Source organism: Camelus bactrianus, chromosome 35 (genome assembly GCF_048773025.1).
Source record: "Camelus bactrianus isolate YW-2024 breed Bactrian camel chromosome 35, ASM4877302v1, whole genome shotgun sequence".
In the NCBI taxonomy this organism is placed as follows: Eukaryota; Metazoa; Chordata; class Mammalia; order Artiodactyla; family Camelidae; genus Camelus; species Camelus bactrianus.
Genome location: NC_133573.1, coordinates 14,700,325 through 14,724,502, shown reverse-complemented (window position 1 = coordinate 14,724,502; position 24,178 = coordinate 14,700,325). Strand labels below are relative to the sequence as shown.

General features: G+C 46.4%; 1 protein-coding gene across 10 annotated transcripts in view; it reads left to right on the top strand.

Moving 5' to 3' along the window:
* The first annotated feature begins 1,918 nt into the window (after positions 1 to 1,918).
* Positions 1,919 to 24,178, top strand: part of LOC105084153 (kinesin-1 heavy chain) — a 46,061-nt gene continuing 23,801 nt past the window's right edge. For 5 of the 10 annotated variants that reach the window (XR_012504126.1, XR_012504130.1, XR_012504131.1 and 2 more), the window contains exons 1-5: positions 1,919 to 2,441; positions 8,950 to 9,037; positions 17,111 to 17,162; positions 17,691 to 17,739; positions 18,248 to 18,304. Coding sequence is in view for 1 of the 10 variants with exons in the window: in XM_074358034.1 (XP_074214135.1) it covers positions 2,349 to 2,441; positions 8,950 to 9,037; positions 16,051 to 16,113; positions 17,111 to 17,115 (249 nt within the window). In the remaining 9 variants the exon portion in view is untranslated. Of the gene's footprint in view, positions 2,442 to 2,781; positions 2,929 to 8,949; positions 9,038 to 15,994; positions 16,114 to 17,110; positions 17,163 to 17,690; positions 17,740 to 18,247; positions 19,030 to 24,178 lie in introns of those variants that run through there. The other 5 variants (XR_012504133.1, XR_012504132.1, XR_012504127.1 and 2 more) reach the window with 5 other exon arrangements.

The window sequence follows — 24,178 nt, the reverse complement described above, 5'->3', positions numbered from 1 at the left end:
AGGTGAAGCCAGGCTCAGGAGATGGCAGGCACATAAGAGCGCAGGCCCAGATGACTGCAGACCCAGGGGAGGTCAGGCACAGGGGAGGGAATGCCAGGAGAGTGCTGGCCCTGGAGAGGACAGGACCAGGTGAGGGGAGGCCGAGGACCAGGGCTGGCCCAGGAGAGCAAAGGCCCACATGCGGTCAGGTCCAGGTGAAGGCAGGCTCAGCACAGGGTAGGACCAGTATAGGGTAGGACCAGGAGAGGGCAGGACCAGGGGAAGGCAGGACTAGGGGAGGGCAGGACCAGGGGAGGGCAGGCCCAAGAGAGGGCAGTTCCAGGAGAAGGCAGGAGCAGGAAAGGGCAGACCCAGGAGACGGCAGGCCCAGAAGAGGACAGGCCCAGTAGAGGGCAGGCCCATGTGAGCCATGCCCATGTGAGGGCAGGCCTAGGTGAGCGCATGTTAGGATTCTGCCCTCAGCTTGGCCTGCCCTATTCTGGGTTTGTCCTCTCCTGGTCCTGCCCTCACTTGGCCCTGCCGTCTCCTAGGTCTAACTTCTCCTGGTCCTGTCCTCTCATATTCCTTCCCTCACCTAAGCCTGCCCTCAACTGTGCCTAACCTCACCAGGGCCTGCCCTCTCCTGGACCTGCCCTCACTGGGACCTACCCTCACCTATTCTGGCCCTCTCCTGGGCATGCCCTTAACAGGGACTGCCCTCTCCTGGACCTGCCCTCTCCTGATCATGCCCTCACCTGGGCCAATCCTCACAAGGCCTGCCCTCTCCTGGACATGCCTGCTCCTGAGCCTGTCCTCTCCAGGGCCTGCCCTCACCTGGTCCTGCCCTCTCATGTTCCTTCCCTATCGTGGTCCTGCCCTGTACTGGGCTTGCCCTCTCTTGCGCCTGCCATTTCCTGTTCTTGCCCTCATCTGGTCCTGCCTTCTCCTGGGCCTGACTTCACCTGGGCCTGCCCTCTACTGGGCCTGAGCTCTCCTGGGCCTGCCCTCAACTGATCTTGCTCTCCCCTGGGCCTGCCCTCAACTGATCCTGCCCTCTCCGGGCCTGCCCTCTCCTGGGCCTGCCCTCGACTGGGCCTACCCTCTCCTGGGCCTGCCTTCACCTGGTCCTGCACTCTTCTGGGCCAGCCTTCACCTTGTGTTGCTCTCAACTGTTTCTGCCCTCTCCTGGGCCTGCTGACTCCTAGGACTGCCCTCTCCTGGCATGCCAACTTCTGGGCCTGCCTTCACATGGTCCTGCCCTCTCCTGGGCCTGCCCTCAATTGGTCCTTTGCTCTCCTCTTCCTGTGCTCTCCTCGGCTTGCCTTCTGCTGTTTCTGCTCTCATCTGAGCATGCCCTCTCCTATCAGGCCCAGGAGAGGTAGGGCCAGTTGGAGGGCAGAACAAGGAGTAACAATCACTTAGAATGCAAATACTGTATACTAATTTTATTCAAGTTCTTTCTTTTTAATTGAAGTATAGTCAGTTTTCAATGTGTGTCAATTTCTGGAGTACAGCATAATAGTTCATTCATATGTATATATACATACATTCATTTTCGTATTTTTTTTCATTCTAGGTTATTGTAAGATATTGAATATGGTTTCCTGTGCTATACAGTAAGAACTTGTTTATTTTATTGTATACTAAATTTTAAATGGTGATAGAAATACATTGGGAAGATAAAGGGAAGAAAATGTATGTGTTGATTCAGATGAAGGGCAGTGTAAGGGAGTTAAAACTTCACTTAACAATTAGTAATAAGTGCGGGGGCGGGATGGGCGGCGGAGCCGCGGATTGTTCCCCGGGTCGCCGACTCCGCGCGTGCGCATTGTGACTCCCGCGCGTGCGCATTGTGACTCCCGCGCGTGCGCATTGTGACTCCCGCGCGTGCGCATTGTGACTCCCGCGCGTGCGCATTGTGACTCCCGCGCGTGCGCATTGTGACTCCTGTGCCGCCTATCCCGCCGGCCACCAGGCGTCCGCGGCCTCGGGAGCAAACGGGTGGCAGCCGGCGAGCCGACGTTGGGCCCGGCCTGCTCTCTGGGAGGAGGAAGGAGAGGCTGCTGTGCCGGTCCCCAGAGCCCCGCAGCCCCGCAGCCTGCTCCGCCGGCGAGGAGAAGCTGAGAGCCGCCGTCGCTCCGTCCGGCGTCGCTGCCATGGCTGCCATGATGGGTCGGAAGTGAGCCTGCGGGCGACTGTGCCGGCTCGCACGCTGCCCCCGGGGTCCCCGCCTCCCCGCCCGCCCCCGCGAGCCCTGCGAGCCCGGCGCGGCCCGCGTCCTCCAAGCCTGTGCGGCGGGGAGTGGCTCCCGACCTCCGGCCCCGGCGGCGAGTTAGGTGGTGGACCCGGCCGAGTGCAACATCAAAGTGATGTGTCGCTTCAGACCTCTCAAAGAGTCCGAGGTGACCCCCGGCGACAAGTACGTCGGCAAGTTTCAGGGAGAGGACACGGTGATGATCGCGGTGAGTGCCCGCGCCCCCAGCCAGCTGCGCCCGGAGTTCGGGGAAGTGGGGAGGGGGGCCGGGAAGGAGCAGGGGTCCCCGGCCTCCCAGGGGGTCCGGCGCCCCCCACCCCGGCCTGCAGGCGGGGGACGCAGGCGCGGGCTCGGTCCGGGGCACTCCCGCACCCGGGGCGCCGGGGGCGCCGTCCGGGAGCGCAGCCACTGGTGAGGATGCTGCCGGAGTTTGGGGTTCCCCCCAGGTTTGCCGAGCGTGAGATAGGCAAGATCAGACCCCGGCCTGGGACTTGGAGCTCTGAGGCCAGCCCTTCTGTGCCTTAAACAGTCACGGTGCTTGGTCTTAGGGAAAGTGAGCCGTGTTGAACCCTGTGGTTCCCACCGCGGGAGGAGGAAAACTACCGAACGGCCGCAGTCGTCCCTGTACCTTCTCCCAGCCTGCCCTTTGACTTTACAATTGCAAATGGTGAATCGAGGGCTATGAAAAAGACATGGTGAGTTTTCTTTTGAAATCGGAGCCGTCGATTTTGTTTAATCTTCCAGCGGATCTAGACTGTTCACATCGGGCTGACTAAGTAAGTGCCCAGGGAGACTCACTGTCTCATTCTCACTGGGTTTTAAGGGGTAACCGTCTCGGAAAGACTGTTAACTTTTTGTGCGTACATCAAAGTATTATAAAGCCAAGCTTAAAAAAAAAAAAAAAAGATAAGGTTTGACCAGTGGGCTAGATATCTTGTATTAGGTTCTTACATCTACAGTTAAGATCTACCTTGAAGAAAGTTGATTTTGATAATCCCGAGGATGGTGAGAGATTGTCCTTGTAGTATAAAACATAACGTGACTGGAGTTGGCTGATCATTGTCAGGGAGACCAGAAAGTAAAATTGATACATATATATATATATACACATATATATATATACATATTTTTTTTTTTGAGATCTGATCTTCAGTATTGAAAGGTGTCTAAAAAGGATATGACCAGTTCAACGAGATTAAAATGGATAGTAAGATACTGCCTGCAGAACAGTGGATTGTGACTAGAAATTAAATTCTTCTTTCTCGGTAATGCCATTTGGCAGAACGTGTAAGACAGCACTGAAGTTCTTTAGAGTTTATGTGAAAGTTTCCAAAGTTCAGCTCTAGAAAATGAATGTCACAGCTCCACGTTTGCTCAGTTGGATTTTGGCAAACAAATCATTAGTTACCAAATGCCAGCTACCACTGTGTGAGGACTGTCAGGCTGGTTCTTTGTTAACAAGCCCACCAAAAAACTCTTGCTATAAATGACATTATGATGAGGCCAAAAAGTTAAACACAAAAATCGTCATCCTTTTCCTCTAGGAGGATGCATTTTACATGGAATCAGAGGAAGCATGCGAGGCCTGGTTTGTAAGTTGGCAAACAGGAGGCTACTAGTTTCTTACAGAGTTTTTGTGATCACTCAGCCTCAACAGTGGTGGACACATCAAAGCTGGTTTTCTTATTCAGACTTGATTAAGAGTGTCTTCTTTCTCCAGAATTTGTGCATTTACACAAATCTATAAGCATTATCAAGATTTATTTGTTGGAATGGTACAATTTAGGATTCACAATATGTTTTACAAGATTAGGTTAGAAAGTAACCTGATGCAGGCCAAATGTGACATGAAATATGAGGAAAGAGTTGATAGGAAAGAAAGAATTACCACAGGAAGCACGGTTATTCTAGGTTGTTTCCTTTGGATGAAGTTATTTTAAGTTTCTTATATAGTTTTCCTTAGTAATATAAGTAAGTTTAAGTGATAATATTAGGAATCATAGAAAAGTGATTGAGTCATGCATCAGTAATGAACAGGTAAGTTGGCCTTTAGATAAACTGGTAAGCATTTTCTCTGTTTGTTTTTTTTTTTCTTTTTAAGTGTAAGCAAAAATACATTACAGCTGTGATATAGCTTTAAAAAAATGTAAGGCAGCATGTTTAGTTCATTACTTCCGAAACTGGTCTTTTGCGTTAGAGTATGTCATTACTCTGAGGTCTCACTTTTTTCCCCCCAGTTTTAAAAAAATGCATTATTTTAATTTTTAAAAAGCTGTCTGGGAATTTTTACGGATATCAAGGAGGAGCAGAATGAGAAAATATCTAGGTTAAAGCGTATCTAGGTTTGTTTTGTTCATTTTGCTGGATCCTGATCCTGGTTCAAGGTAAATAACTTAAGAAGGAATTGCTGTGATGCAGCATTTAAAACTGAATTGTTTTAAACGATTTTAAAACATTTTTTATATAGCCTTCTGGTTAAATCAAAATTTAAAGAATAAATATTTTAGTTTACAGTGTTACTGAACTCTAAGTATAATTAGTGCTCATGTAGAAAATAATTTTTAAGGATTCTGATTTTCATCTAAGTTCAGTTTCCGGTACTTTGTCCAGACTTTTTTCCTGTTACTCATTTAATGAGTGATTTTAATATTATATAACCCCATGGCAGGCAAATCTTGTAATCTTATAATGTTTCTCTGTGTTTTGCAGCCTTTGTGCAGATGCTCTTTTGTAATTTAGTGCTTGGTGAAATGTAAATATTACATATTGAATGAAATAAATGCATTATTTTTTGAAGATCTTTAAATGACACAAATAGAATATTTGCTTGGATAAGCAAACCTGTTATCCACAAAAGAAGGGAAGACCTTTTTAAAGAAGAGAAATGCCTTATGTAGTTCAAATGAGCTTGCTGAAAACACCAGGGAAAAAAACTGAAAACATTACCCCTGTATCTGTTTATGCATCAGAAAAGTGGAACAGGCACATCTGCATCGTTAAGTATCTTTACTAATCGTCGTTCCTTATATGGTGTACACTGCGGCGGCGGCCAGAACCAAAAACAGGTCGTTGTAGTTGATTGAAATTAGACCCACTTCCCTACCTACAACAGCACAACACAATTGCCCCTTTCAAGCGAGTGGTTTGGTGTTTTATCCTAATTACCTTAAATATAAAAACTGAAAGAGGAGCCACCATCACAGCCCTTTACACCCGTGGAACGTTAGGCCTCAGTCAGTGTCTCCACCCATGTGGTGTATGATCTGAAAATGACTATTCAGAATTCCAGAGAAAAACATATTCCTGCCAGAAGAGTGTCCTTTGTAGCCAGCTTTGGTGTTCAGCCTGATGCATGCAGATTCAAGCAGGAATCACTTGACTTAAGAAATCTAAGGTAAATAAACTTAACTCCTGTTTGGTTTTGTCCCCTTGAAGCCTAAGTCAGATGTGAATGCATCTTGTGACTTGGAGTGTCTTGGAAGATGTATAAGAGTAAAGGCTGTATAACGTACATTTCAAAGCCGAGAACCAGGTTTTTAAGACATAGATATCCAGGTCGTGAGTTTTCTTTTGTTTAATTTATTTGAAGGATTATTAGTTAAGGGGTGTGTCTTAATTATAGACGGTTAGAAATAGTTTTGTTTCACAAGTCTTATTTTTCATCCCAGGAAGCCAGGATCAACTAGTAACTTTATAGTTAGATCTCTACTCAAAACGTTTGCCTTACCTAAGAAAATTATTTTAGTCTTAGAATTCAAATAAGACTAATTTGTCAGCTTAATGCCAAGCACTTAATTTTTTAACAGTGATACATACCTTAAAATCACTCTATCCCAGTGTAGTTATTTTTATGTTTGCATGATCATCCTCTTATCTGAATAAGGTTAATGGTGTTTGCATATTTGTTATGAAGTGATGCTTCTGGTAAACAGCTGCAGAACATGCTTTTGAGGAGGCTTCACTGTGACATTATTTTGAGCATCTCTCTTTCTAAATGGTTTATGAGCACTGTTTTTTTATTGATGTAAAAATGAAGGCAGGACTTCAGTAGTGTTTGTTCTTTTTATTCTTTAAACGTTTACTTTCGTGAAATATTATCTGACTTATTTTGGAGGGATGCAGTGGTCATACTATTACCTATTTTTTATTGATTAACTTGTTTCTTGCAAGCAAAGTTAGAGTTAATGGTGAGGCCTTTAGCGCTAGGGGCTGTCTCCATTCAGTTCAGTTGACATCACTCGATCACATACACTAGATCCCAGTATGTATCTGCTTAGTTTAGTGGTATAGACCCCACCCAGCCTTCTCCTCTGTTATTATTTGAACCCTACACTCTGTACTAATGAAGTATCATTTCTAAAACTACATTATTCATTCCCAGTATCTGATACCTTATAGATGCTAAGTAAATGTTTGCCGGGTAGATGAAAAGGGAAAATTACTTCTTGCGTAGAAAGAGTATTAGCACGGTTTATCTCCATTTTGATTACGCTCGGGATTGTGTCCAGAATTGCTTAGCATGAACACATTTTGTACAATCCGTAAAACAAGAGATTGTCTTTTATCAGCCACACCTGTAGATTTGAATGTTAATGTCTCAGAATCTTAGCAGAAGGACCCTTTTCTGTATGTTGTAGCCAGAGAATAATCAGCCTACTTTTAATTGATGCCAAAGTGAGGTCATCTGAGTATGTCCTTCAGGAACGCTTTCAGCTGCAGAGGGAAAACAAACAACTAATAGTGGTCTAAACAAATAAGAGGTTCTTTTCTTGCCCAGAAAGCCCGGGGATGAGCCTTTAGTTCCACTTGCTGACGCTGTCACCCTCTGTCATCCTTAGCTACTGACTTTTCATGATCATATTTGTCACATTTGCAAGATGGATGCTTCCGTTCCAGACATTCATTCCAGAAAGGAGAAAGGGCAGCTTCAGCTGAGATGGTCCTTTAATCAGAAGAATAAACCCTTCTCTGAACCTCCCTGCAGACCATCCCTTATGTCACAGTGTCTAGACCTGGGCCACGGAGCCGCTGGTTGCAAGGAGGCTCCGCTGGTGGGCGGTTAGCTTCCAGCCCGTCCAGTGGGAGGTGGCAGGGGCATCGGGAACACAGTCCTTTGAGGGGGTTTGCTTTGTTGTTGCTGGTGCTCCAAGCTTTGGGAGGGGAATTGTGGGGTATAGTTTCTGAAAAGTGCAGTCTTTTTTCACTAAGACCTAGGAGTATTCTGGAACGTTGAGTTGTTTGGGGCCATGATTGTATTTTATTTTAAGGTCCAGCTTTCTCCCTTTCCTTTGGAAGAGACTAGAGTGCAGGCATACGTTTGCTTTCACTATCGAGACGCCCCCTCCCCCGCTTCCCTCTCTCATCTTGAGATGTCTACATTCTCTCTTAGATTGCTAGCTTGTCCCTGCCAGCACTTAAACCTACTTGGGTCTTGCCCATCGTAAAAAATACCTTTCTCCCAGCCAGATTTCTGCTCTACTTAGTTACCTCCTAGTCTCTTTTCAACTCTTTCCAATCGGACCTTTGTCATTGGGTACTTTTCAGTTTCGTCTTGACGTCTCAGCTGTATGTGACATAATCACTTCCTCCTTGAAAATTCTTCTTTGACTTGTGTGGACATTGTACTCTGATTTCTTTCATTTCATGCCTCTGGCTCCTTCTCAGGCTACATCAGCAGTTCTCTAAATGTGTCCCTGAAATGGGAGTCCGCAAGATCCTTTTAGGGGCCCGCAAGATCAAAACTTTTCAAAATAATACTGATACTATTTCACTGTGTTGGCATATAATCTTTGCTCCTTTATTTCAAACTTAACTCCCTTTGATTTCTTGAGTGCTGCAAGCTCCTTTCAGCCTTAGGACCTTTAAGCATCCTGTTCCCAATTCCTGGATGACTTCTCCCCACTCACCCTCCCTCTTGACTAACAAGGAAGAGAGTGACAGTGAGCTGGGCGCTTCTTGTTCTTCAGTTCTTTGCCGGCCCTTCTCCAGAGTGTTTCTCTGGCACCCTTCCGCTCCCCCACCCCAGCTCTCCTGTTGAGGACTCTCAGCACTCCCTCAGCACAGTCCCTGAGTCGGCGTTCTCGTCACTTGGTTGCTTGTCTGACGTCCGCCCGCTATTACTTACGCTCCACTGACAGGTGGAGTGCGTGGGCCTTGGCCCTCATTCTGGCATGGTGTCCAGCATCATGGGCACTTCATAAATACTTGGTAAATGGGTGAAATGATTGAAAAGCTGTTGCAGTAGACTGAAAAGCTGAAGGGAATAGTGGAAGGAGCCTTGAACCAAAAGACAGGAGATTTGGCTTTGAATTTTAAATTTGTCATTAACAACTTTTGGACCTTTGGGGATTCGAGTTCCTCATCTGCAAGATGAAATTGGTTTTGAAAATAGATTCTCAATGCTTGCCAGAAAAGACACCCAATAAATAAAAATTCACTCAGCAGTGTGAGTGCCTACCACAGCAGTGCTAATTACTGTGCTTTGCCCTGGAAAGACACCAAGGACGAACACACACATTCTTGGTTTTGTGGAGTTAATTCTCGTGGATTTGTGTTTGGGCCCTAAGGTCCTTTCCGCAGAGATTCTATATGTGAAGTGATGCGTATAGTAAGTATCCTATTTTTAAGGTTCAGTGTATGATGACTTCTTTGAAGGAGCTTAGAAGTGTCTATTCACGTTGCACTGTGTAGTTGAAACCCTTGTCTCTGTTTTTCAGTCCAAGCCTTATGCATTTGACCGGGTGTTCCAGTCAAACACGTCTCAAGAGCAAGTGTATAATGACTGTGCGAAGAAGATTGTTAAAGGTAAGCATGTTGAACCTGCTGGGTTGTCCCAGCGATAAGTAGTTTGTGGTCTTTCCAACGTCCTTTTTCATTTTACTCTCCCTTTCTTTTTAGTTAATTGTGAAAGTTGTTTAAATAATGAGAAGGTCGAATACAGTTAGTAAGCTTGCTGCTCTCATTGCATGAACTAATTTATGTGCAACACCTAGCGAAGGGTGTTAAGAAAATTGTAGTGTCACACACGTGTACTTGGAAGGTGCCAGATACTAGACGTGCCCAGCAGAGGTTCTCAGGTGGCAGTGCTAGAAATACAGCAGCAGGAGGGTGGAAACAAGATGGCCGGACGAGTTTCTGCGAAGTGGTAGGAGACGGCGGCCTGCCCTCCTCCCGTTCCGCTGTGATTCCTTCCCCAGGGACTGGGCTTGTCAGTCAAATGAGAAACCTCTGAGGAATTTAACAAGGGTGAGAAAAGTGTGTACGTTCCAGTTATAAGTACTGGTAACTTATACTAATGTATTTTTCAGGTTTATATTTTCTGAAAGCCCAGAACCCTAGAGCTGAGACGGTGTTAGTGGTTATCTGGACTTACTTCCAGTTACTCCAGAAATATCTTAAGTCAGAGGGATCTTACGATAAAATAGACATTACTTTGTGAGATGATTTATACCGCTTCTTTTGACAGTTCTGACTGCTAAAAAGTACTTCTTAGATTGAGGCAAAAATCTGTCTTGTAGTGTCCACCAGGATAGAGGGGTTGGGCTTCAGTGTGCAAGTGGAGAGGTCAGGGCTGAGTAGGAGCAGGGGCACTGCATCCAGTAAGAGGAGAAAAAGTAGAGTTTATGGATACAAATAGGTCCATGCATGTGACGGAAGGAAAATGTACATGTTCTTTGGCAAGGTTGGCATGTTACAGTCTCAGTGGGGTCAGAGTCTTGTTGGAGTTGGGGTACGAGAAGGAATAAACGGACGTGGGTACTTGATGTTAGGCAGGCCGTGCAGTTAGTGATGGGAAGGTCTAGAGAGTGACCGTGGAGCTGGCATCTGAAGGAGTAAAGGACAAGATTGTGGAGAGAATCAGGTCGAGGGTCTGAGGGGCCAGGGTGTCATGTAGCAGTGCGATCATCTACTGCCTGGACGTTGAAACGGCCAGCATAACAACTGGAATGGAACTGGCGAGAGCGGACCGGAGGGAGAATTACACGTGATTCTGTACATGATCTCGAGAAAGGGAGGTGGGCAGTGTCGTCCTGTGTTGTGAGCCTGACGGAGCCGTCCAGTGGCTCTGTGCATCCTGGAGCGTGATGGTACGACGTTCTTTGATTCATTGTGCTTTTGTCATCAGTACAGCCTGAGATTACTTCAGCTTTTTTAGTAATACAGAGTTACTGATACATGAATTTGAGGGCAGTTTAAATGTACAAATCCTTTTCACATCTGCTGCAGCCGGGGTTACACCCCAGTCCACGCTTGACTACTGAGTGCAAGCCTTTAAAGTGTAGGTTCCATCATGTTCCTTGTAGCTCATGCTCATATTTTGAGTTTTGCTTTTACGGTTGTCTTACGAGGAATCTAAGTGGCTATCAGCATGTTTTGATAAGTCTATTATGGCGTCAAGGATATTTAAGTGTTCTTTTAAGGTTTTTATTTAAGGACACTGAATAAGGTTGTTGGTGATTATTAGATCACATTGAGTATTCAGCTGACATCAGAGTCTCTTACTGTCCAGTCGTCTGTACTTCTTAGCTTGTCAACATATCCACAAGAAAACGATGAAAAACTTGAATCCTTTTGTGAAATCATGGTGCATGACTCTCGTATTCCCCAGAGTACCAGTTGAGTGATCCAAGCAGACAATGGGGTTAGCTTTTCCTTAGTGAAATTTTGGTATATTTGTCTGAGGTTCCCAGAATCTATCATTTTTCACTTTTTGAAAACGAGTATAACATTTACAAGTTAGTCATCTTTTGTTACCTCCATTCTCTGTGGCTTCTGTGAAATTTTTATCCGTGGGATGTAATCCTCTCACAACTAGGAACTTGGGCTCATTTAGAAATGTTCTTTGGCCGTCCGGCCCACCTCAATCCCGAAGTCGGCCCAGCGGTGTTTTTCCCGTTGTTCCATTTTGAGGAGAATGGTGTAGATGGTAATACATCATTAGTTAACATTTTTTGGTCTTTTCTAGGCAGTGCAGGTCTTACTCATGATTCTTTTTCTGAATATTTTTAAAGCTCTCTTTAGGGCCTTAGGTTTTGTTTGTTTGTTTTGTTTTGTTTTCGTAAGACTCGCTGCTCCCAGGCTTTTTCTTTTCTCATGTTGTTCCAGTGTTTTTTTTTTTACCTTGTTTGTACGTCCTCGGATGGTTTCTCAGCAACCACCTCACACCTTCCTTCCTCAGAACTCTGAAATCTGTTGTCCTGAAGTCCAGGGTACTTGTTTCTACTGCCTTTTGTTGTTTCAGGTGACATCATTTCTAAGATGACATCATTCTTGTTGTGAAATTTCCCTCCTTTTCTCAGCATTTTGGTCCCTTTTACTTAACCAGCAGATTCCTGTTTCACTGTTTGGAGCTGGTTCTGAGTCGCGGCTCCCTTCTGTGCAGCACGGTTAAGCCCAGGCTCTGGGATCAGACGGACCTAGATTGAGGTCTCGGGTCTTCCACTTTCTGGCTTTGTGACTTTTACAGTCACCTAACCTTTCTAGTCTCTGTTTCCTCTTCTGCAGAATAAGGGTACTGTGAGGATTTTAAAAGATGATTCGTGAAAAGGTGCTTTACCCAGGACCTGGTATGACCTAAGTATGTAACAGGTGTCAACTGCTGCTTGTGGCCTCTGTTTTCTAAGAAAGGAAATGATTTTCTTAGTTTGATCAACCATAATTGTACTTGGGATAGCTCTCAGCCTAATTTTCACTCTGCAAAATTAGACTTCAGGTGCTGTTACAGTAGAAGGTGTCCGTCTGTCTGTCTGCAGGTTCTGTGCCAGCTTTGCCATTCGTAGAAAAGTATCTGGCTGACTTTCTCCTCTTACCTTCACCCAAATGCTCTGCCGCTTTGGAGGGGCCTGGGTGTAGTAGCCAGCGGGACTTGCCCCGGGCAGGATGTGAGTGTGGCGGGGTTACCCATAAAGACATAGATTTAAGGAGAGTGATGGGGTGGGGGCTAGGTGAGGTGTGAGGACAGAAAAGCAATTAAAACTACGTGGCAAGTTGGACTTGGGCCCCTCGTTGGCATACAGAGCAAATAGGATGTGGTTAGAAACTGGTGGGCAAGGGTCGGCAAGATGGTGGGTGAGCTGGTATTTCTTCTGAGATGTGGGTTTGATGAGCGAGCTGCCAGGGATGAGCTGAGAGCAGCTCGTGTGCCCGGGGCCTGCCAGGCTCTGTGGCCGCTTTGTTTCAGATTCCCATACAAGTACAGAACTTATATACAGGGCTAAGACTTCCTTTTTATAGACTGATTAGATAGTTTTTTTTTCTTTTGAACATGTTTTATCCACCTGTATTCTGTTTTGAAGTCTGAACCTGAGCGGTGTCTGTAAGTTGGTTTCCCTGGTATAAAGTAGGTGTCATTTATTCAGTGTTTGCTGGATGCCAGGTGTCATACCAGGCCTCCATAGGGTCCCCAGTTGCACCATAGCTTCCTGCCTGGGACTGTCTGCCACTGTATCCACCTTAATTTTTCCAGAGGTAGCCTGCCATACTGTGTCGTGGTTAAGAGCTTGTCTTCGGAGCCAAGACTGTCCTGGTTTGCATCCCAGCTCTGTCTTCCTAGCTGTGGAGCTATAGGCAGTTTATTTAACCTCTTCGTGCCTCAGTGTCCTCACCTGTAGAATGGGACTAAAATAGTACCTTGCATAGGGTCTTGTGAGGATTAGATACATTGATACATGATAAATTATCAGAGCCTGGCACATTGCACATTCTCAAATGTTAACAGTAATAATTTTACATGATGATTTCTCATTCTCACAGCCTTCCCCTAAGCAGGCATTTTCCTGATGAGGAAGCTGAAGTTCAGAGATGAAGGGACTTGTAGAAGGTGATAAGCCACTGTCTCACTTGCTCAGTATGTTTCCTTGTTTACAAAGCATGAGAGAAGTAAGATGGCTGTAGTCCCACCTCTGTTTCTCACAAGAACAGCAAAAGTATGTTGTAAAAGGAGGGGAACACTTTAGAAAGATGCTGTGCATTAGAGTAATAGTCATTCACCAAGCATTTGAGGCCCTGCTAAGTGCCTGGCACCACGCTGGGATTTTACAGGCTGGTGAGGAAGGCAGACAAGTAAATTGGTGTCTGCAATACACGGTGGTAAGTATCATGGCTGAATGCAGGGGCTGTAAGACTCTCACCCGGATTCATTTCGGGGTGGGTTGTGGAAGTGGGCTGGAGGAAGAAGTGAAGCCTAAGTTAAAGGATGCATGAGAGTAGGAAGGAGAGTGAGGGGCGCCCAGACAGGGGTACGCATGGGCTGAGGCGTCCACGTGGGAAAGTATTGCGTGTGTGGGGAGAACATACATTATAGGTGAGCGAACTTGAACCATATGAGATTGTCAGATTCAACCATTTTTACCAGCAAAGCCAGCAGTGTGAGGGGAAGGATGGTGGGAGATGGAGCTGGGAAGAAGGCAAACAAGAGCCAGGTCCAGAAGTGCCCGGTTTCATCTGATTACAGATGCGTGCTCTCTAGGATTTTAAAAAAGATGAGGAGTATTTGTATGTGTGTGTGTGTGTTTTTAAGATCTGTACTTTTAAGGTATGTGCATTTCATTCTACATAAGTTTTACCTCTGAAGACTAAAACTGCAGAATATTGAATTGTGGCTCATGGTGTAGGCATGGTGAAGTGTTTAGGTGGAAGCGTGTTGAAGTCTGCAGTTTACCTTGAAATGCATTAAATAAGAGGGATGGATAGACACATGATTAAGGCAAATAGTAAAATGATGGAATTCGTTTAATTGAAATATAGGCAGTTTACAATGTTGTGTCAGTTTCTGGTGCACAGCGCAGTGCTTCAGTCGTGCGTGAATACACGTGTGTTCACTCTCATGCTCTTTCACTGTGAGGGGCTACAAGTTACCGAATACAGTTCCCTGCGCTGTACGGTATAAACTTGTTTATCTGTTTTGTGTGTACCAGCCAGTATCTGCAAATCTCAAGCTCCCAATGATGAAATGTTAATGATAGAACCTGGGTAGTGGTTATGGGGTGTTCACTGTAAGATTCATTCAGTTTTTCTGTAGGCTTAGACTTTCTTATAATAAAGTCACCATGGGAAGCAGGAGTCAGGAATGGAGTAGACAAGGGATTATTTTCCTAATTGACGAAAGTGGTCTTCCTTTCATGACAACATGGCACCTCTAGAAATCACCTAATCATTGTTATCTCCCCTGCACCCAGAACCGAGAGCCTGGGTCCTAGTGCTGAGTAAATACTGGAGTGTTGAATATTCCATAACCTCTGATCGTATACAGTTTTTAAAGTTCTGCTTGAAGTCCCAGATAGAAATGTGCTGCATACATATATTATCCTGTGAGCCGTCACGTGACAGGGCTTCACCTAACACACACACACTGTGATGTCATGTAGATTGTGCATCAGTGTGATCATGGGAAAGTCGCTTAGTCATTCACCTACCGGTATTTATTAAGTACTTATTGTGGTAGTTGCTAGGTAATCGGATCGTATCATGAATGAACGTTTTATGTATAGATCTAACAAAAATTTGGAATTCATCCTTAGGTTTTATGTGATTGATTAAAAGATCTTAAGCAGAGTGTATTACACGGACATACCGAGAACAATTATGTATAAAGGAAGTGAATTGGAGAGGGTGGTGCATTTTTTCTCCATGTAATTTCTTCTTCAGAATTACTGACAAATTACTGCAGTTCTATTATCTATTTTAAATGTGATTCTTGAAATTATTTTGCTTCCTGTCATAAAACTGAAAAGATTTAGAATGAAAGTTTCAAATTTTTAGATCTCTTAAAATCTTCCCAGGGAAGTAAATACTAATGCCTTCTCTTTCCTATTAATATGTGTTTCTGTAGCAGATCTGTTATCTAGTTAGTTGTGCCCAATGTTGGGATTTTTTTTTCTTTCTTTCTTTTTTTTTAAACAATCAATTAAAAAAAAAGAATTGGCTTGTTTGTTACAAGTTTACTTTCCACTGTTACCATCTATTTCCAGCAGTCTTCTCTTTTTACTTTGACTTCCTCTAGACTAGAATGTAATTTTATAGTACCTTTTCACCAAAAAAAAAAAACAACAACAAACAAAAAAAAACCCAGAACAAACTGAATCCATGAAAACTGGAAATCAAAAGGTTACCTTGTTCACTCGTATTTAGCCCCCTTGAGCCTAAAGGAAATTACTTTAGGTCTTGGGGTATGCAAAGGACTAGAAAAACTGGTTTGTTTTGTTTTTTAATTACAGGAACGTTCTGATAATTGATTCTGAGGTAGGACTGGACTTGCTGTGTAAGGAGGGATGGTGTCTGTATGGGTTTGTGAGGCTTAACCAGCAGTTGACTACCAGTCAGCCTTACTTCTAAAAGCCGATTGATACCTATAGGTAGACTGGCAGAGCATTTGTCTCTTTTGGGTCCCCTGAAGCTTTGGAGTACAGGTGTAATGACAGTGGAGATGTACGCTGACTTGAGAAATGATTACAAGCAGTGGAATTTAAAATGTGTTTCTTACAACAGAAAGTAATCTGGGCTGGAGGGGAAGGAATTGCTTAGAGGGAGCATCACAGGAAATTACTGTTAATATATTCTTAATTCCCTTAATGCCTTTATAAATTTTTCATGTGCTCAACTTTGACTTAGATGGAATCTTTCATATTAGTGTAAAGGGAATCTGAATCTTCCTCACCATTCTTTCCACAAACATGTTAATGTGAGGATTTGATGGTGCACGGGTGAGGCACAAGGTTGATGTACGTGTGAATTATTGTAGTGTTTTTGAACATTCTGCTTAAGGAAAAAGAATCCCCTGATGTATAAAATCTCTTTATTTCCTCATGGATGTACTTGAGGGATACAGCGGAACCATATTTGCGTATGGACAGACCTCCTCTGGGAAGACGCATACAGTGGAGGTAACATTTGATGATCTGTGCTTGGATGTGGCTCGCAGCGCACACGGGGCATTCATCCGTTATTCCTGACAGTGTTTGACCCGCTTAACTAGCTTTACTTACTGTTTATTGCTTTGTCTCATACGAATTGTATACAAGTAACATTGTTGGCAAATGATCCGTTCCTGAGTTTAAACAGTGAAGAGTTGTATATTGGAAGTCATGCCTAGCTTTGATTTATCAGCGTAACCACAAAATTAGGAAGATTTTAGGATTAAATCGGAGTTCTCTGTCTGGTAAATTTTGGAATTTTTAATATTTATGTGTTTTCATTTCTCTTCAGAGCACTTAATTTTTCCTCAGCTCCTTGGTTGTGTCTGTGTGTCCATCCCGTCCCCCAGCCCCTGGCCAAATATTTGCCACTCTTTGATAGGAAGATCTCCAGAATGAGCAGAGCTGCTATTAATAATAAATGTGGGCCTGCTCAAGCTTTGCTTCTAGGAAACAGCCTGTAATCTTCTGCCGCTGCTGCAGAGTATCTGCTTTTATCATCTGTCTGAGCATTCTGTATAAAGTAAACGGCTGCTTGTTTTAGTCTTGTTCATGTTACTCATTTTCGTAAAGTTACAGTCAGAGAGGAAGGACGTTCCTAGCACTTGGATGAATTTGACTTGAAGTAGAAGCTGCTGTGCAGATTCATAGGGCAAGAAACTTAACTAAAACCTTTCCCTAGAGTATGTTCATTTATAAATGTGCATAATCTGAATCTGATGATTAAATAAAAGGCCAAGGTCTGTTGGTAACCCCCGTGGTTGGCATATAGTCTTTATGTGTAACTTACCAGAATATATCCCTGTTGAACTGGGTTTTTTTGGGTGTTTGTTGAGCCACTTTTTTTTTCTTAAATCAATAATGGCAACAATTAGAATTCCTGTCCTCTGTTGACTGTAAATTGTGGATTAAAAGTTTTTAATCTGTGCTTTACAGTTTAAGAAGCCTAATTTTGTTTTCTCTTTAGGGTAAACTTCATGATCCAGAAGGCATGGGAATTATTCCAAGAATAGTGCAAGGTATTTTTAATTATATTTACTCCATGGATGAAAATTTGGAATTTCTTATTAAGGTAAAATCACTGGGGAAAGACTGTAATTTATTTTATGCCTAGAATAATTCTGTTCCAAAAAATAATAAACCTTTTCTTTTAAAAGGTATTTTTTAATGTTTTAATGGACAGGTATAGTTGAAAGAACATTAGAATTAGTAAACTGAAGTCCTTCATTTGCTGTTAGTAAACAAGTAGGCTAACCTCTTTGGCCTCCTCCTCCGTAAAATAAAACAGTTTGTTTTGCTGCAGAGCTCAAAGGTTTTAGATGATTCGTTTTGGATGAAGATACGTAATGGAAAGTGCATTTTAGTTGCATGAGGATTTTAGCGCATTTAGGGCCTCCCAATAGAGTGAAAGCCGTGACTGAGTTGTCCCCGTAGTCTAGTCGATGCTTGGCACTAGGACCCCAATAAATATTCAGTGAATAAGTGAATAAATTACTTCATAATGTTAAGTGGTTGATCTTTTTCCATTTATTTCCTCTGCCCTTTAGGTTTCATATTTTGAAATTTATTTGGATAAGATAAGGGACCTACGAGATGGTGAGTTAAATTCTTGCTGTTTGATCATTTTTGAAAGCCACATGTTACTTTCTTTAGTAGTAAATGTGAGACCATTTCTCAGTAACCTATGTGAAATTGACTTAAATGATAGAAACATTTTAAAATGCTTCTTAGAAGGCTTTAATTGAATGCCTTTTGACACATGGAATAATCTCTTTAAAGCATATATTTATGAGTGGCTTCTAAGAGGTAAGTTGAGCACTGGGCTGGAGTTAGGGAGCCTAGGTCCTGAGCTCTGGTCTTCCATCAGCTGTCAGTTGATACATCATCCTTGAGGAAACTACTGAACCACTGCGACTTAATGTTCTTATTTCCAGAATGGGGGTGGCAGAGGGGGGCCTGGACCTGAAAGTTCTATATTGCTGCATTGGTTTCTGTATACATCTATTTCTGCAGGGTCTTGCTTTAATAGTGATAATTAACTGTTTCACAGCTAGAGTTAGAGTTTAGAAAAATGTTGTTAATAGTATTTATTTTTCTTTTTCAGTTTCGAAGACCAATCTTTCAGTTCATGAAGATAAAAACCCGAGTTCCCTACGTAAAGGTACTTGTGATACAGAATGTGCAGGAAAGCCCTGCAGTAGAATTTTGAAAGTATTGACGTACTCTAAAAGTTCACTTCACAGGGGTGCACAGAGTGTTTTGTCTGTAGTCCAGATGAAGTTATGGATACCATAGATGAAGGAAAATCCAACAGACATGTAGCAGTTACAAGTAAGCAGCATGTTTATTAACACTAGTTAAGGTACAGACTGCCTTAAAATATCTTTGTGAAGTTGATTAAGATTGTAAGATTTTTCTTAGGTAAAATAATGCTTTAGTGATTATTAGTAAGGGAAAGCTGTGTTCATAGTTGTTTCTGTGGTTTCAGTGCCGATGTGAATGAACATAGCTCTAGCAGTCACAGTATATTATTAATGTAAAACAAGAGAACACGCAAACGGAACAAAAGCTGAGTGGAAAACTTTATCTGCTAGATTTTGGAGGTAGTGGAAAACTTTATCTGGTTGATTTAGCAGGTAGTGAAAAGGTAAAAATCTTTACATTCTGATGGGTATCTAAGCATGTTTACTTAACTTTAGCTCTAATATGCGTTATTCATTGTTACATCTTGAAAATGTTTATCGAATTGGATTTGGTAATATTTTTGAGAGTTCACAAGCATTTGTGCCATTGCTTTATTGTTACATAAACTGAATGATTCCCTCCGAATTACTGTCATTTGGGCCATAGCCCAGTTCAGCCAACACGTGTTGTCCTTGACTTAAAGTGTATGCTTTTACTGAGAGTGTGTTCAGCATACGTCATTAAGAATCTTACTAGGTACCCTCTCCCTCATTTTTCGGTGTCTGTCTGACCCATCCTGGCGTTGGGCCCTGTGAGGACGGGGAGCTGCCCGCCAGCCCTCCCTGCTTTGGCTGTGCTGCTTTCTTCCTTCTGTATGACTGTTTACTGTAGCCCTTTGCAGCCTGATTCTAGTTTATGTCAAAATCGGAGTAAGTTCAGGTGTTTTCATGTTGGCCTCTGTCACCATTTTTGCTGTTCTGCTGATTTGTGTCTTCTGATGAGAACGACATACCTGTTCCCTTTTACGCAGACGTCTTACACACATCCTTCAAAGCCTCTCTAATTTTGTGGATACTGAGAAGCCATTTCAAGTTTCTCTTTTCTGGTGCAGCAGAGGGGTTAACAAAAGTAAACTACAAATGTATGTGTAAACTGGTTAATTTCAAGAGCACACCTACAGATGAATTTGGTAACTCCTTGGCCTGGGTCACTGGTCCTAAAGAAACAGCATGGGCCTGGGTCACAGGAGCAGAATGCACACCCTGGGCCTGCGTCACTGCTGTTGACAGCACACACTCGGCATGAGTCACTGGTCTTGAAGACACGTTCCTGGCCAGGGTCACCGGCCCTAAACTCACACCATTGGCCTCTATTACTGGCCGTGAAGACACACCCTGGCCCTTGGTCATTGGTGCTGAAGACAAAACCTGGACCTGTGTCACTGGTGCAGAATGCAAACAGTCGGCTAGGTCACTGGTGCTAAAGGCACAACTGGGCCTGGGTTCTTGGTCCTGGAGGCAACCCTGGACCTGGGTCACTGGTACTTACGGAAACCCTGGGCCTGTGTAACTGGTCCTGAAGACACACACTTGGCCTGTGCCATTGGCCCTGAAGCCACACATTCGCTCTGGGTCATAGGTCCTGAAGCCACACCCTAGGCCTGCATCACTGCTGCTGAAGGCACACTCTGCCTAGGTCACTGGCTCTGAGGTCACACCATTGACCTGGGTCACTGGCCTGAAAACACCCTCTGCCTGGTCAATGGCCATGAAGACACACCCTGAACTTGGATCACTGCCCCATAAGGACCACCCGGGTCCTGTGTCACTGGACATTAAAGCACACCCTGGGCCTCGGTCACTTTTGTACAAGGACACACTGGGCTTGTGTCACAGGTGCAGAACGCACAGCCTTGGCCTGGGTCACTGACCCTGAAGAATCCCAGTTAACCTGGGCCACTGGCCCTGAAGAAACACACTCTGCCTTGGTCACTAGCCCTGAAGACACATGCTTGGCCTGGATCACGGGCACTAAAGGCAGACGCGTGGCTTGGGTCGGTAGCCCTAAAATGACACAGTTGGTTTGGTCACTGGCCCTGAAGACACACACGTGGCCTGGGTCCCTGGCCCTGAAGTCACACATGTGGGCTGGGTCACTGGCGTGAAAGGCACACCCTTGGCCTGTGTCATTGGACATTGAAACACACCTTGGGGCTGTGTAAGTGTGCTTAACGCACACCCGTGGCCTGGGTCACTAATCCTAAAGACACACCCTTAGCCTTGGTCACTGGCCTGAAGACACACACTTTGCCTTTGTCACTGGCCCTGACTTAGCAGATGGGCTCTGTTCACTTGCCTTGAAGACACACACTTGGCCTGGGTCACTGGCCCTGAAGACACACAGTTGGCCTGGGTCCCTAGCCCTGAAGTCACACACGTGGCCTGGGTCACTGGCGCAGAAGCCATATCCTGGGCCTGGGTCACTGGCACTGATGACAGACCCTTGGCCTGTGTCACTGGACATTGAAACACACCCTGGGGTTGTGTGAGTATGCAGAACGCACACCCGTGGCATGGGTCACTGATCCTGAAGACACAACCTAGTCTTGGTCACTGACCCCGAAGACACACACTTGACCTTGGTCACTGGCCCTTAATTAGCATATCGGCTTGGGTCACAGGCCTTGAAGACACACACTTGGCCTGGGTAAGTGGCCCTGAAGTCACACCATTGGCCTGGATCACTGGCCCTGAAGACACAAACTTGGCCTGGGTACGTGGCCCTGAAGACACATCCTTGGCCTTGTTCACTGCCCCTGAAGACACACGCTTGGCCTAGGTCACGGGCACTGAAGGCAAGCGTGTGGCCTAGGTCGGTAGCCCTAGCATCACACACTTGGTCTTGGTCACTGTCCTTCCAGACACACCCTGGTCTTGGGTCACTGGGCAGAGGGCACACGCTGGGCTTGGGTCACTGGCGCTGATGGCAACCTTGGGCCTGTGTCACTGGCCCAGAAAACACACACTTGCCCCTGGTCAGTGGTTCTGAAGAAACACAGTTGGCCTGGGTTCCTGGCCCTAAAGTCACACACGTGGCCTGGATCACTGGCGCTGAAGGCACACCCTTGTCCTGTGTCACTGGACATTAAAACACACCCTGGGGCAGTGTCAGTGTGCTGAACGTACAGCCGTGGCCTGGGTCAGTGATCCTGAAGACACACCCTTAGCCTTGGTCACTGGCCCTGAAGACGCACACTTGGCCTTGGTCACTGGCCCTGAATTAGCAGATGGGCTTGGGTTACTGGCCTTGAAGACAGAAACTTGGCCTGGGTAACTGGCCCTGAAGTCACACTCTTGACCTGAGTCACTGGCCCTGAAGACACATCCTGGGCCTCGGTCACTGGTGCTGAAGGCCTACCCGGGGCCTGTGTCACTGGACGTGAAAGCACACACTGGGCCTCGGTCACTTTTGTACAAGGACACAACGGGCCTGCGTCACAGGTGTAGAATGCACAGACTTGGCTTGGGTCACTGACCGTGAAGAATCCCAGTTAACCTGAGACACTGGCCCTTAAGAAACACACTTTGCCTTGGTCGCTGGCCCTGAAGACACACAGTTGGCTTGTGTAACTGGCCCTGCAGACACACACTTGGCCTTGGTCACTGGCCCTGAGTTAGCAGATGGGCTTGTGTCACTGGCCTTGAAGACACAAACTTGGCCTGGGTAACTGGTCCTGTACTCACACTCTTGGCCTTGGTCACTGGCCCTGAAGACACACCCTGGGCCTCGGTCACTGGCGCTGAAGGCACACCCTGAACTTGGGTCAGTGGCCCTGAAGGCCCACATGGGGCCTGTGTCACTGGACATGAAAGCAGACCCTTGGCCTCGGTCACTTTTGTGCAAGGACACAGCGGGCCTGTGTCGTAAGTGCAGAACGCACTGCCTTGGCCTGGGTCACTGGCTGAAGACATGTACTAGTCCTTTCAGCATCTCTAAAGGCAAAGACTGGGCCTGGGTCAGTGGCACTGTTGGCATCCCTGGCTTGTATCACTGGCCCTGAAGACACACAGTTGGTAATATAACAGCGGGAATACCCAGGAGTGGGCTGGTCCTGGAAAGGACAAGTCCAACTGAGGGGAGGCCCAGCATATTGATGTCACAGGAATGCAAATGCGTACATGAGTTTAGCTCCAGGTGAAGGGAGGCTCATGAGATGGCAGGCACAAGATAGGGCAAGCCAAGATGAGTGCAGTCCCAGGAGAGGTCAGGCACAGGGGAGGGAATGTCCAAAGATCGCTGGCACTGGAGAGAATAGGAGCTAGAGAGGGAAGGCTGAGAATATGGCTGGACCAGGAGACGGTAGTCCCAGGAGAGTGCAGGCCCTGGAGAGTGCAGTCCCAGGTAAGCGGAGGCCCAGGATATGGATGGTCCAACAGGGCAAAGGCCCACATGCGGTCATGTCCAGGTGAAGGCAGGCTCAGGAGATGACAGTCCCAGGAGAGGGGAGGCCCAGTTGAATGCAGGTCCAGGGCAGGTCAGGCACGGGGGAGGAAATGCCCAGGAGTGGGCTGGCCCTGGTGAGGACAGGACCATGTGAGGGGTGGCCCAAGACAGGGCTGGCCCAGGAGAGCAAAGGTCCACATGAGGTCAGGTCCAGGTGAAGGCAGGCTCAGCACAGGGTAGGACCAGTATAGGGCAGGCCCAGGGGAGGGCAGGACCAAGAGAGGGCAGTTCCAGGGGAAGGCAGGTCCAGGAAAGAGCAGACCCAGGAGACGGCAGGCCCAGAAGAGGGTAAGCCCGGGAGAGGGCAGGCCCGGGAGACAGAAGGCCGAGGAGAAGCCAGGCACAGTAGCAGGCAGGCCCAGGAGAGGGCAGTCCCGGGAGACGGAGGCCCAGGAGAAGCCAGGCACAGGAGCAGGCTGTCCCAAGAGAGGGCAAGCACAGCAGAGGGCAGGCCCAGGTGAGGGCAACCCTTGGTGAGGACAGGAATAGGAGAGGGCAGGACCAGGAGAAATTAGGCCTAGGAGGCGGCAGGATCAAGTGAGGGCAGGACCAGAAGAGGGCAAAGCCAGAATTAGGGCAGGCCAAGCTGAGGGCAGACTCCTAACCTGAGCTCACCTGGGCCTGCCGTCTCCTGGGCCTGCCCTATCCTGGTCCTGCAGACATCTGGGCCTGTCCTCTCCTGGTCCTACCTTCACTTGGCCCTTTCCTCACCAGGGCCTGCCCTTCATTACCTGAGTCTTTTCTCACTTGTGCCTGAACTCACCTGGGCCTGCCCTCTCCTGGGCCTGCCCTCGACTGGGCCTACCCTCACCTTGTCCTGCCCTCTCCTGGGCCTGCCCTCAGTTGGTCCTTTGCTCTCCTCTTCCTGTGCTCTCCTCGGCTTGCCTTCTGCTGTTTCTGCTCTCACCTGAGCATGTCCTCTCCTATCAGGCCCAGGAGAGGCAGGGCCAGTTGGAGGGCAGGACAAGGTGAGGGCAGGCCTAAGAGAGGGCAGGCCCACATGAGGGCAGGAACAGGAGAGAGCAGTACCAGCTGAAGGCAGGCCCAGGGGAGAGCAGCACCAGGTGAAGGCAGGCCCAGGAGAAGGCAGTCCCTGTTAAGGGTGTGCCCAGGAGAGAGCCAGAACAGGTGAGGGTAGGCCCCGCTGAGGGCAGGCCCAGGAGAGGGCTGACCCAGGTGTCTGCAGGCCCAGGATAGAGCAGACCTAGGAGAGGGTAGGCCCAGGTGAGGTCAGGTTCAGGAGACGGCAGGCCCAGGAGATGGCAGGCCCAGAGGTGGGCAGACAAAGGATAGGGTTGGCCTAGGAGAGGGTAGGCCCAGGTTGGTAGGCCCATGTGAGGACAGGACC